Source organism: Odontesthes bonariensis, chromosome 16 (assembly GCF_027942865.1).
Source record: "Odontesthes bonariensis isolate fOdoBon6 chromosome 16, fOdoBon6.hap1, whole genome shotgun sequence".
Classification (NCBI taxonomy): domain Eukaryota; kingdom Metazoa; phylum Chordata; class Actinopteri; order Atheriniformes; family Atherinopsidae; genus Odontesthes; species Odontesthes bonariensis.
In genome coordinates, this window is record NC_134521.1 from 13,781,267 (window position 1) to 13,794,574 (window position 13,308).

Sequence of the window (13,308 nt, forward strand, 5' to 3'; positions counted from 1 at the left end):
CAAGGGGTCATGTAAATAAAGGAAGTTTCTTATTCATCTTTTCTGCAAATAAATATACTTACAACAAGTCAAAAAGGTTCCTTGGGTAAACACAAATATTAAGCTCATTAGATCCAAGTCTGTCCCCTCTGAAAGACTTCATAGTACCCCAGTATCTTAACAGAGATTTTAATACTCATTATTAAAATAAAGGTTTTTTAATAACTGTACATAGCACCTCATAAGCTTGATAGGTTCTACATAGCTATTCTTACTGTGTTTCTCATTCAGATATACACACACCACACACATAAATTTAGAGGAAATTTATTGCTTTATGTGAGAAGTGACTGGTCTGCAAAAATGTTTAGGTAGACGCCAAGTGTCGAAGTGACATCTATGTGAATGCCAAGATGTAGGTCTTCTCAGAAGAACTTAGCATTGCAACAAGATGAGCAGTATTACTCACTTTACCTGGTAGGTTTTTGTTTGTTCTCTTTGCTTGATATATGGAAATGGATGGTGTAGCACTTAAGCACACAGAGGGGATGGGGATCAAACAATCGACCTTACAATTAAAGGACAGCTCTACCAACCACAACATGGGCCCCTGAGTTCAGGCTCACTTGTGGTTTCCAAAAGTAGAATGGAAGGCAAAGATCTTTAGTTTCAGGCTCCTCTCCCAGGAACCAGCTCCAACTTTGAGATCCGGGAGCAGACATACTTTGCTTTTAAATTTAGTCTTAATATTTTCCTTTTTAAATTAAGTTCAAGTAAGTGACGGCTCAGGTGACCCTGAACTATTGTGTTATTAGGTCAGGCTGTCGGGGCACCTCACATGAGGCAGTCTCCTTCTACACTGTCCTCTTTCGTCATGTATTTGTGTTCCATTATTACATGTCACAAAATATGTGTCTCCTCATTGTAGATTTTGCTGTTCTCTTTCTGCAGAAACTGCCATATCTGCAGTTGTGTGCATCGCTCGGGAAACACTGACATTTCTACTGGTAGGGCTAGTCATCACACGAACAAACACTGCCAAGCGTTTGTTGGTTCCATTTTTCTCTCTCTTTTGCTGTTCTTTCTTCCTGTCCCGTAACTCCAAATCAGTCGAGGCATATGGCTGTTCTGCCTACCTCTCTTTCTGCTGGAGGTTTTATTGTTTAAAGGGAGTTCTCTTTCCCCTATTGCCAAGTTCTTTGAATTGTCAGGTCTTTTTATATAGAGGGACCTGAGATGGCTTTTGCTGTGTTTTGGGGAAATTAAAACCACACTCTCAAAGCAGATGAATAAAGTGAGACTGAAAACTCCCTTGTTTTATGTGCGTTTACTCAGGCCAAGACCTTGTAAAGGAGCTCTCCTCGACAGCCACTTTTCACAGTGATGGAAAGCTAAAGATATAAAGAAACTGTTATTTGTAATTCCAGAACACCACTACAGTCTCTAATGTGATTTCTATAGTTTCACTCAGTACAGGAGGGAAAACAAGATATACAGAGAAGAATCTGAGGGGCAGAACAAGAATCCACATGACCTTCCATTCCTTATTTACTTCACAGACTATAACATACAAGTGATTGCATGAATTCCACGTGTCTATTTTCTACTACATTGTGAATTGGTACTCGATAGATAAAACTGAACTGAAATAAATCAGTCAAGTTTGCAGATGTTGATAAAAGTTGTGGCTTATCTAAGACAGTGACCACAAACTGCTTTGTATGAGGGATTTTAGCTTTTACAGAGTTTAAAGAGTAGAACGGTGTATTTAGGGGTTTGAGGGTATGAACTATTGTTGCCATCAGCCTGGCTCAGTAAACCACTTTAGACATGAATTTTAGAATTAATGCCATAACAACAACATGCCAAAAAGCCATTCTTGCTCAGTGATTTATGATCGTAAGGAGAGAAACAAGTTATTAACTGGCTCCTTTGTTTGCTGTCTTATGGCTGCCAGATCCCCACACAAGAATTTAGCACCGATTAATCCACTGTGCCAACAATCAGTTTCAAGAGGATGGAGTCATTCTTCTTCTTTCACGGGTTCTTCTCTCTGATGACATCTCAGCCAAGTTTCAAAGACAATAACATCTGAGGAGAAGGCCTGAGTGCTGCGTCGAAAACAGGAAGAAAGAGCAGTTAGCTTTTCACCATTTTTCAGAGACGGGGAAAAAGAACAGTCATTTTGTGTTGTCACAGATTCTTCAATAATAAACACAATCAACCACAAGTATGGGGTAATATCCTAATGACTTTTTTTTACACTGGTAAATTAATTTTCTTGTTTGTTTTCTTTTTTTCTCTCTCAGCAGTGTGAAAATCTATGTTTAAAGTTGAAATACAAAAAAAAAATTAGCAAGAAACCTCTTTTTTTTTATCTCCTTAATTAAGCTTTTTCAATTAACTCAAACCATCGCCGTCTTTCTGACAAATGCAAATGAATGCAGACTGGAACAGCACATTCTTCACAGCCTTACCCTGCTCACCAGACTGTGTAAATACATACTGTGGGTAACGAATCACATACTAATTAATGTCTCTGTCTAGAAGGCTGTCCCTATGCATACTGTGTATGTCATTAATATAAGAGAAACATACAGGGATAGTGTTTATTACGTTGTGAGAGAAGAAGGAAAATGGTGTTGAGTTTCCATCAAAGCAGTCAATCGCGTGAGGAGATGATGCTGCCGGTTTTCTTTTGGCTTATATTAAATGGTGCATAACATGTGCAATGTCTCAAAGGGAGTTGAATTAAATCCAGAACAGTTAACTGCATTTTGAAAATGTTGCATTATAGGCATTTCTAAAAGAATGCACAACACTTCTTCCAACTAAAATCGCATTAATGTTAAAAGCTGCAGAATATGGGCTAACCTATTCTAATCCTACAGTTTTAAGGCTAAAATGTAGTAAAAGACAAAAGGATTGAGAGTCTGCTTTTGTCCTTGAGTGAGGGGAAGAGATGAATGAGTGTGTGTATGTGTGGGAGAGACAGACCGGGAGAGGGATGGTGACAGAGAGATAATCTCTTTTGTAGTTTTGATCCCTAAATGTGGCGGTTGCGTCCTCTTATCCCAGCTACTTAGTTTCTGCACTGCGTAAGTGATGCCATGCACTTAGGCTGCAAAAAGCAGGTCAATATGACCACAGAGAGAAAACCACATGTGCATCACATGGATAGCCTTGGGATTATTTCTCACAAAATGTCTTAATTCCTCTGTTCACTAATGATCCAGGGAAAATGCCCTCTAATCTCCATTCCATTAATTAAAAAGAGCATGAGCCCATGGAAAACCTCACCATCTGCTGCGGTTTCATTTCTGCAGACAGATTGTGTTTTTGGTTTTCAACCAGGAGAACTGGGGTTTTTGGAGCAATTGGGTGTAGCACGCATTGAGGTGGATGGTAAACAGATACAGCTACTGCATTAAGACTGTCAATACACTGAAAATACAGTATGAAGCAGGGATATCTGTTATACACAGGACAGGACCAATTTGTGCAGGAACTCAGGGAAAAATGTTGGAGTCTGAGCTTCTGGTCAGGAACAATTTCCTTTTTGAGATTTTGCAACCATCAACATAAAGACTTTAAAGATGTCTAACTGGGACTCTTTTATGATACTCATGACTTTATCATGAGTCTGATTTTATAAAGGTTCCAGTGAAATTTTTACTTCCTTTAAAACCTTAAACCAAACGGAATTGACTATCACACAGCTTTTTTCACACTTCAGTTGTGTTATGGACAATGAGTTTGTTACAAAGTTTCCAATAGAATCACTCCTTTCTACAGGGACTATTTCATTTGAGTTTTTACCACCCAGTCCTGAGTTTTGTGAGTTTGACTGAATGTACCCGGAATGCACTGCAGCAAGGTGTTCTTTTGGATTATGCTACATATGAGTTCAAAGTGATGAAACACTCTTATAAGAAATTGAATGTAGCACTTCTGACCTGCGGTCAAAGCCCAGAGACTGTGACATGAATTTGATCGGGCTAGTAGGCAGGGCAGATTATCAGAGCAGATGTCGTTTCCCCTCTATTGAAACTGTGGGGCCAATAATACACACACGCAGACACACAAAACGCACACTAGTCTCAGAGATAGGCTCGTAGCCCTTGCACTTCCCTTCCTCTCTCCTCTCTTTTCTCTCAGAAAGACAGACGCCGCTCCAGCCCCAATGTCAAGTTATTATCACAGTTTTTTACACAGTTTTGACTCAGGTTTGATCTAATCACCTTGCGTCAGTCTAGAGATGGACATGCACTCAACGAGGAAAAAACTGTGTAGGGGATGGTTTTCGGTGTACCATTTTGCATTGTTCACTTGCTTCTTGGATGCGGTCTGGGGACAGATACGCTACTCAATCCCAGAGGAACTGGAGCACGGGGCGTTCGTTGGAAACATCGCAGAGGACCTGGGCTTGGATTCGGGCAAGCTCTCTTTGCGCAGATTCCGGATAGTGTCGGGTTCTAAGAAGCAATATGTGGAGGTAAATTTGGAAAATGGAGTTTTATTTGTGAATGAAAGAATTGATCGTGAAGAACTATGTGAGCAGAGTTTGTCCTGTTCTTTTCACCTGCAAGTGGTAATAGAAAACCCTCTGGAGTTGTACAGGGTGGAGATTGATATTTTGGACGTGAATGACAACTCTCCTAATTTCCCCTGGACCGAGTTTAATCTGGACATATCGGAGTCTGCTGCGCCAGGATCCCGTTTCCCTCTGGAGAGCGCACAGGACTTGGACGTTGGACCCAACTCGCTGCGCACCTATTTGCTGAGCGTAAATGACTATTTCTATTTGGACATACAGACGCGCAGCGATGGCAGTAAATTTTCAGAACTGGTCCTCCAAACACCACTGGACAGGGAGCAGCAGAGTACCCATCAAATGGTGCTGACGGCAGTGGATGGAGGCGCGCCGGAGAGATCCGGCACTGCACAAATTGATATCACCGTCTTGGATGCAAACGACAACGCGCCTATTTTCGACCAGTCGTTTTACAGAGTGAGGCTCGCAGAAAACGCACAAAAAGGCACGGTTGTCATAAAACTCAACGCGTCCGATTTAGACGAGGGTCCCAATGCCGACATCACCTATTCATTCAGTGGCCACGCTCCCATCAAAGTGCGCCAGCTCTTCACCGTGGACCCGCACACGGGAGAAATCAAAGTCAAAGGAGTGATAGATTATGAAAAAGCAAGGATGCATGAAATTTATGTCCAGGCCAAAGACAAAGGTCCATCTGCTGTAGCCGTGCACTGCAAAGTGTTGGTGAACGTCTTGGATAAAAACGACAACCATCCAGAGGTGATCCTGACATCAGTGTCTACACCTGTGCAGGAGGACGCGCCCCTGGGAACAGTAATAGCTGTCATCAGTGTAATGGACAAAGACTCAGGTGAAAACGGGAATGTGGACTGTGAGATCCCAAATCAGGTCCCATTTCAACTCCACTCCTCCTTTAAGAACTACTACACATTAGTAACTTCTGATTTTCTGGACAGAGAGGCAGTCACGGAGTACAACATCACCATTACCGCCCGAGATATGGGCTCTCCACCTTTATTCACCAGGAAAACTATTCTGGTGCAGGTGTCAGATGTGAATGATAATGCGCCTCATTTCAAACAGCCCTCATATACAGTATATTTAACCGAGAATAACGCGCCAGGAGCATCCGTTTGCTCAGTGACTGCGCTGGATCCAGATTATGGTCAGAATGCTTATCTGTCTTATTCTATTCTAGACGGTGACATACAAGGTATGCCCGTGTCCACATATGTGTCCATAAATTCAGACAATGGGAACATTTACGCGCTGCGATCCTTTGACCACGAGCAACTTAAAAACTTTCAAATTATTGTCCAGGCTCAAGACGCCGGGTTTCCGCCTCTGAGCAACAACATCTCAGTGAACATCTTTGTTTTGGATCAAAACGACAACGCGCCAGTCATTTTGGCCCCTGTTCCGCATAACGGCACAGCACCCAGCGAAGCTGTGCCCAGATCTGTTGACGCCGGTTACCTTGTCACAAAAGTCAACGCGATAGACGCAGACGCAGGTCAAAACTCGCGTCTTTTTTATCAGATGCTCCAAGCGACAGACCCGAGCTTGTTCAGCATTGGTCTGTACACAGGCGAAATCAGGACGATACGCCAGTTCGAGGAAAAGGACCCCACGAGGCACAGACTGGTCATTCTGGTGAAGGACAATGGTCAGCCACCCCTCTCGGCCACAGTTTCCATCATTCTGTCAGTGGTTGACAGCCTGCCAGATTCACAGCCCGATCTGGGTGACCTGTCACTAAGCCCATATAACAGCTTTAACTTCTCCCTGTACTTAATCGTGGCTTTGGGCGCAGTCTCCTTCACGTTTCTAGTGGCTATCATCGTCCTCGTTGCAGTGAGGAGACTGAAGGGCAGAGCGCACAGCAAAGAGTCCAGCTTCCCTTCCATTGGCGGCTGCTGTTGCCGCTGCTCTCGTTCAAAACTGTCCACCACCACAGAGGTGCTTAAAAAGTCCAACTTGAATGTTCGCATGTCCTCAGGCGCGTCAGGCTGCGCAGAGGCGAACAGCAACGGCGCGCTCCCGCAGGTGTACTGCTACAAAATGTGTCTGACTCCGGAATCATCCAAGAGCGACTTCATGTTCCTCAAGCCGTGTAGCCCGGTAATGTCAGTCCAACAGAATAATGCTAAGAGCATAGACTACTTGACTTCTGGATGGAGCGCACTGGACCGGAATGAAATGTCCAACAACAGAGCATCAACCCCAAACGAGGTAATACATTAAAATGGAAAGAAATCCGTTGCATAGCCGATCATCCCAAAACTGAATCAACCCTGTCATGGGTTTCATTTACGCCTCTGTCTCACGGTAGTTATGCACATGTTTAACACAGCAGAAATGCGACAACGTAGTTCACACACTAGATGGTGCTAACACGAGCTGTCAGTTTTAAAAACGGTTTTAAAAAGACATGACAACTTTTACATTTATATTTTTCTTACGAATTGTATACATTTATGATATTATGTATAAGCTTTAACCAGAATATTAACCATATGGAATCAAACAAAAACAATCGTAAAATGCTGCAATGACAACAAAGTTGACTTGTTCAACTCTTTGTTGATGTTAAAGCTGTTGCAACTGTGTTCTAATAAGCATCTTCAAATAAAGCCAGACAGGGGGCAAAACTGTTTTATTCTTTGTGTGGAAATTTTGCGCCGTTTTACTTCTATTATCTTTCAGCCAGATGAAAATGCAAATCAGGGCACACTCAAAACATATCTTGTTGAATGAACATGCCAGGAAAAAAATGGAAAGAATTTCCACAGTTATATAGCTTTCTCTCATCATAGAATAATTCCGAACTTTAAACTTAATGTTCTTGGTTTTGGTCAATCAATTAGGATCCAACCATTTTAGGGTTGGGTGTGATTCTGTTTAATTGGCTTGTCAAATTGATTTTACTTTGGTACAAAATCCACCAGTTGGCTACATGATATTGATCTTATCTAAGTGAATTAAATTGGGTCAACAAGAATAGATATTTTCTATGACTAAATTACACTAATACAGTGGTATTTCTGATAAAAAATTCCATCTTGATAAATAAAGTGCAATCAGTTTTCTCATGTATGAACACAACAAACGTGTTACTCATGAGACCCACTTCATTCTCTATACACCTAATCCAAATAGTCTCTCTTTTTGTGTGTGTTCAAATTTGCTACACATGAGGAAATGTGATAATCCATATTTGATTAATTTGATTCAAGAAATCCTGCCTTTTTAATGTTTATTCAAAAAAATATTATTTTGGGTGTTTGATTTTGTGTCCAAACTACAAGAATGAATCATTTAACTGATGTAAACCTTTTTCTTTTAACGCAAAAAGTATAAATTGATCATTTTGCACTGTTGGAGTCAGAAATCTCCACTTTAGTAGTTGTTACACACATAATTTTTTCCTTTTTCTATTTTAGGTTTTGACTGCTAGGTTTTGGTTATACCTGAGACAAAAAAAAGTTCTTTCTCAGCGATAGAAAGAGATAATCAAAGCATCTGTTCTAAGAACCTTGATTTAAATGTCAACAAAGTGCAAAAAGAACTTCCTCATCAAATGAGCTTTTAAAAACTATATGTTGTGGTGTTAGTCATTGCCAACAATGTTGCATTTGTGCGTCAGATTTACAAAACATGTAAGAAGATGAAATCCCCAAAATTGCCTCATCTGGTAAAAATAAATGTAACAGAGTACGCCTTTACAACTTTCTGGTTTAGCCAAATGATTTTATTGCATTGCTTTCTCCCTATCAAACTAGAGGTCAACATTAATGCACCTTGATATGAATGCAGTGTAATTGTATGCTTTTGGTGACTTAGAAAGTTTCTTTATGTGCAGCTCAAGTATTCAAACAAGGATTGGACGTGGACCAAGAACCAACGTAACTCAGCGTACAAGAGGTGAATACACAGATGAGCAGTTATCCACACAATGATCTGCACATAGCATATAAATTTAAATTAATACTTCTGCTGCCTCTTTTTTTTTCTCTACAGGTATAGTTCAGCAAATATGGAGGGCAGCTTTTCACAACAACAAAAATATGATGCTGATGGGTTTTCTTGCACTGTGGCACCACAATACTGGACCTGGGGAAACCATATGAATGGTAAAATGTGGCTCATTATTGTTAACATGAAAGAGGATGCTGCAGTGAATGAGGGTCTTTTTTTCTGCGTCTCTGCCAGGGAATTTAGTCTAAGTCGTAAAATGGTAAACCAAAAAAAACAGATAATACCAGAACCCCTAAAGTCGGGGGATTTTACAGCTACAACACTAAGATTATTCAAGTCCCTGCAAGAAGTGTTATTTCCAAAAAAGCTGAATTGAAAAGAGGCTTTTAAAGCCAGCATATTCAGATGGAGCGCTCTGTATTTACATATGATTTTAATGCTGAAATAATCTCCAGATATAAACTAATTTATGCCCACATTTACAGACTGCAAGAGGTCTCTTCAAGAGGGAGCAGTTCCTTACTACTCATGGACTCCAAAGTACCCTCAGCCTAATTCTGAACCACCGGACTATCAACACAACGTGTACATTCCTGGCACCATGTCTGGCTACAGCACACTGAAGCTGACACCCAGAGGAGAGCTGGATGTGTACAACACCTTCTCAACTTTTGGGAAGAAAAAGAAGTTCATCTCGAACTATGAACATCCTTTTGACAAAGATGATGGCATCATAAGCAATTCTGTCTTTAAATGAAATGCAAGCACTACTGCGCTGGTGAATTTTTGTGAATTTTACAACAATTGTATATTACAGTTAAACATTCATCTTGCATATAAATTAACAGTGAACAAATGGAAGAAGAAAACTAATGATAAGAAGGAAATGTAGAGAAATATGCTACAAACTAAAAATATCCATGACACTCTTTAGCTATCAGAAAAAAAGGAGGCCAATTGTTAACTGTGCATTTGATACCTCATGATATGCAAAACCAAGCTGGTGTCCTCAACAACAAATAACCTGTGGGCCTCTGTTGGTTTTATTATTCACAGGCAGATCTTTGTACAGTTATAGTTGTCCTGTCAGCTTTATCTCCAGTCATGCCTAACTGGATTTACTGTTGTAAAAAATGATTTTTGTAATAAGTCAGCAATGATGGTATAATCCATAAGCAATGCAAAAGGGTGAAGAAAGTAGCTGCAATCACAGTATTGCCACTCTGATGTGACCCTTTTGGCTTGTGCTGCATCACACTGACACTCAACACTGAAATGTTGATTACATTTTGAATGGCAATAATGCAAGTGAGGAGGTTTAACATTGCTGTAAAATATACATAAAGAGTAACGGGAAAAAATAAGATTTAAGTCATTTGTCAGAAATTATTTGTATATTGATAAATTCATACATGGTAATGTTGGAGTGGTCACTCTGTAGAGTGGTTTATGTACAGCCTATATTAATATCAATAAATCTCCCCTATCTACTTTCTTGGTTGTTTTCTGTTTCATTTCTATCAATGACCACCTTCATTTTTGCTTCTTGTTTGTGAACCAATGACTCAGTATATATACATATATATGTGTGGAAAGAGGTATGGATATATTCTTAATTATCAAAAGCTCACAGCAAGGATTTTTAGTTTGAGGGTAACAGTTGAACAAAATTGATCCAAATTGCATTTAAAAAGGGAGAAAGTGCTTTTCAGAAAACAAACACTAAGAATAGAGATCTCTTCATTCTTCAACCAGCTGCTGAAACTGAGTTCTAGAGGGGTCAGAGCTGAGCCATATTGTGGCTGTTAAAAAAGTTTTATTTAAGCCTGTTCCCATTTTCAACCAACTAAACTAGGAGATGCTATCAGGGCAGTCAAGGCAGCTAATTTCTGCCATGAACATCTGTGCATAAGGTGGTAATAGAGGAATGAGCTGTGGAACTGTGACTTGAGGCTAGGAATGTATTTTTACATCTCAATTGACTGGTCAGTCAACCTCAAGTTTTAAACAACTGCCGTGGAGATTCCCCTGAAGATCTGTCTTTTACTGACCTGTTGTGGGCCAGTGGGTTAATCTTGGACTTCCTTGAGCCTGACTGTCTCAGTGAACTGCTTCATATTTAAAGGGCTGATTGCCTGGGGCTAGTTTCAGATTTATTTCAAACTCTTGGAAAATCCGGTCAAATGGATTAAAATAAAATAAATATATATATATATGCACACTTTTCCCCTGACATTTGGAGACTAGAAGGGATTTAAACCACAAATCCATTTAATACAGATAATTAGGTCAAGATTAATCTTTGACTGTATCAACACTAGTACAAAACAAAGCCATACTTAGTGGTTACTATATATTTCTTGTTTTATAAACAGGGACATCCGACAAGCTTCTGTCTCATGTGAAAATCTATTTCAATTCCAACTTTTTTTTTTGTTTGACTTTTTTTCCTTTTTTCTGCCTTGAGTCTCTGCCAGTGCTTTTTATCTCCATTCTGGACACTAGAGGGCACATTTCCCTCACAAATCCCACTTTTCAAAAGACCAACCTATGCATGAGTGCATTTTGGTATTATTAGTCTGTAGTAATAATTTATTTTGTGTTCAAATAAATACACATATGGGCTACATACTTCAAATATCCTTGTAAACAAGCTAGTTTGTTTTAAGAATGAGAATATGAATACATGTGTATAGTGAGTGTAATAAATGCTACTGTTTTACATGCTTTGTTAAACTTAAAGAGAGCAGGTAGGTATATAAGTAGATGAATGTTTATAGATAAAGTTAAAAGTGTGTACACAAAAAATACTGTAAAACATTTTAGTATTGGAAAAGTAAATGAATAAAGTTATTTCTTTCTGCTGTTGAAATTAAGGTCAAAATATTTACCAACACAATATTTGATAGATTTTTCTGCAAGTTTGTACTTGTAATATTGAAATATTACTACTCAAGCTATTCAAATGTCTAAACTTTGCTTATTGACAATACTAATCTCAAGGAAATTATTAGTAAAGTAAAGTGAGTAAAATAATTTTCCATTTTGATGAAAGTAAATGGATATTGTAAGCAAGCAGAAATATAACTCTAAATGTGAATCAATGTCAGTTGAACATGCTGAAAAGTTTATTATTATCAATCTTGATATACAGTATATATATTATATATATATATATATACACATTGTCAGGGTTTGGGTTGGCAGGACACGGATGCGGACTTCAGAGATGTAAAGCAAACTGGGTTTATTCACAAAACAGGGTTTAACAAAAGGCGCGGCTGAGCCGGATGAAAAAACTAGACTGTGGGGACAAAAACATGAATAGAACTGTGACAAGAAAAAACAAATTACTCGACATGGCATGAACAAAAGCACTTAGCTTTGACGTGATGTGTCATGAGGGGTGAAAAACAGAGAAAGGATTTCACAAAATGAAAGGGGAAACCTGGAAACTAAATACTGAACTGGGAGTGATTGACAAATGAGTGCAGCTGGGGACAATGAATGCAGGTGACGTGAGTGAAACTAATGAACTGAACATGGGAAGTGAGGGAAAAACAATGGCAAAGCTAAACTAAACATGAACTTAAAAACCAAGACATGAAACAACCTAAAACATGATAAAAGGTAAAGCTAAAAACATGGGGAAAGCCCCATGGACGTGACATACATATATATATATATTGTGTTGTTCTTTGATATTTCTTCCATGCATTTTCTACGGCCACTTCATCCCATGAAGGGTCATGAAGGGGGCTTGAGCCTATTCCAGAAGCCATGTGGTGAGAGGCAAGGTACAGTCCCAGTCCATCACGGGTCCAACACATAGACAAACAATCATGCACTTACTCCTAAGGTCAATTTAGAATTGCTAATAAACCTCACATACTGTATATGTCTTTAGAAATACCTGGAAATAAGATTAGACAAGAATGAATGCATTTGGAGACAATTTAATTTTCTTATCTTTTATGATCAACAGATACATGTCTTCACTTCCCTTGTCCTCAGTTTGCTACCTGTTCTTTACTTTTTTCTTTGTCTTCTAAATCCAGTCACCTCCCTTGTCTTTTTTCATTTTCATGTTATCACTTTCTTCATGTCAATTTTTGTCTCTTACAAATTAAACTGATATGCTGAGTACATGTTCCCGAGGCTCATTGTGGCACTTTGGAAGTTTGATGTCTTCCTCCATTTGTGTTATATCTTCAAATAGCAATTCAAAATGGCAATTTCTCTGAAAACCAGGCAGTTTGCATTGCGGCAGTGTGTGGAACAGTGGCATGTCTCTATTTTTCTCTAAATCAAACAGGTCAGATATGGAATGTGGATAGAGGAAAATGTTATATCAGGTCTATATCAGAATCAGCTGATTTTGCAATGAAAGCATACCTGCAGTTATACAGCAGCAAGAAATATAATTATATGCCACATGGACAATAGCACATCTATGGGAATTGTTTTTTTGTTTTTTTTTCCTGAAGTAGACTACATCAAAATTAGACATTACTGTAGTAGTTGAATGGTTGTTGGTTATAAAGTTGTTTTGAAATAAAGTCAGATCAAGCGTGTTAAATAACGCTGAACTCAACACAACCTCCAAATTCACGTTCATTTTCATTTTCATACTTTACAATATAAGAGATTATATCATAATAATAGTATTATACTATTGTAATAGTAATGGAACTGATAACAAATAATAACTAATTATTTGAGTATGAATGAACATTCATATGAAAAAAGTTGGGAGAGGAGCAGCAAAAGGCTGAGAAAGTAAGAGGCACTAAAAA

The 13,308-nt window shown here is 39.0% G+C and overlaps 1 protein-coding gene across 1 annotated transcript; it reads left to right on the top strand.

The window, feature by feature from the left end:
• Positions 1-4,237: 4,237 nt before the first annotated feature.
• Positions 4,238-9,922, top strand: LOC142401934 (protocadherin-10-like). Its single transcript, XM_075487385.1, has 4 exons — positions 4,238-6,766; positions 8,397-8,458; positions 8,555-8,667; positions 8,998-9,922. The coding sequence occupies exons 1-4, from the start codon at positions 4,238-4,240 to the stop codon at positions 9,267-9,269; spliced, it is 2,976 nt and encodes a 991-aa protein (XP_075343500.1). The 3' UTR covers positions 9,270-9,922.
• Positions 9,923-13,308: the final 3,386 nt, after the last annotated feature.

Coding starts and splice junctions, on each gene's coding strand:
- LOC142401934 (XM_075487385.1), top strand. CDS start 4,238: ATGGACATGCACTCAACGAGGAAAAAACTGTGTAGGGGATGGTTTTCG. Junction 8,459..8,554: donor CGTAACTCAGCGTACAAGAG/GTGAATACACAG, acceptor TTTTCTCTACAG/GTATAGTTCAGCAAATATGG. Junction 8,668..8,997: donor CTGGGGAAACCATATGAATG/GTAAAATGTGGC, acceptor CCACATTTACAG/ACTGCAAGAGGTCTCTTCAA.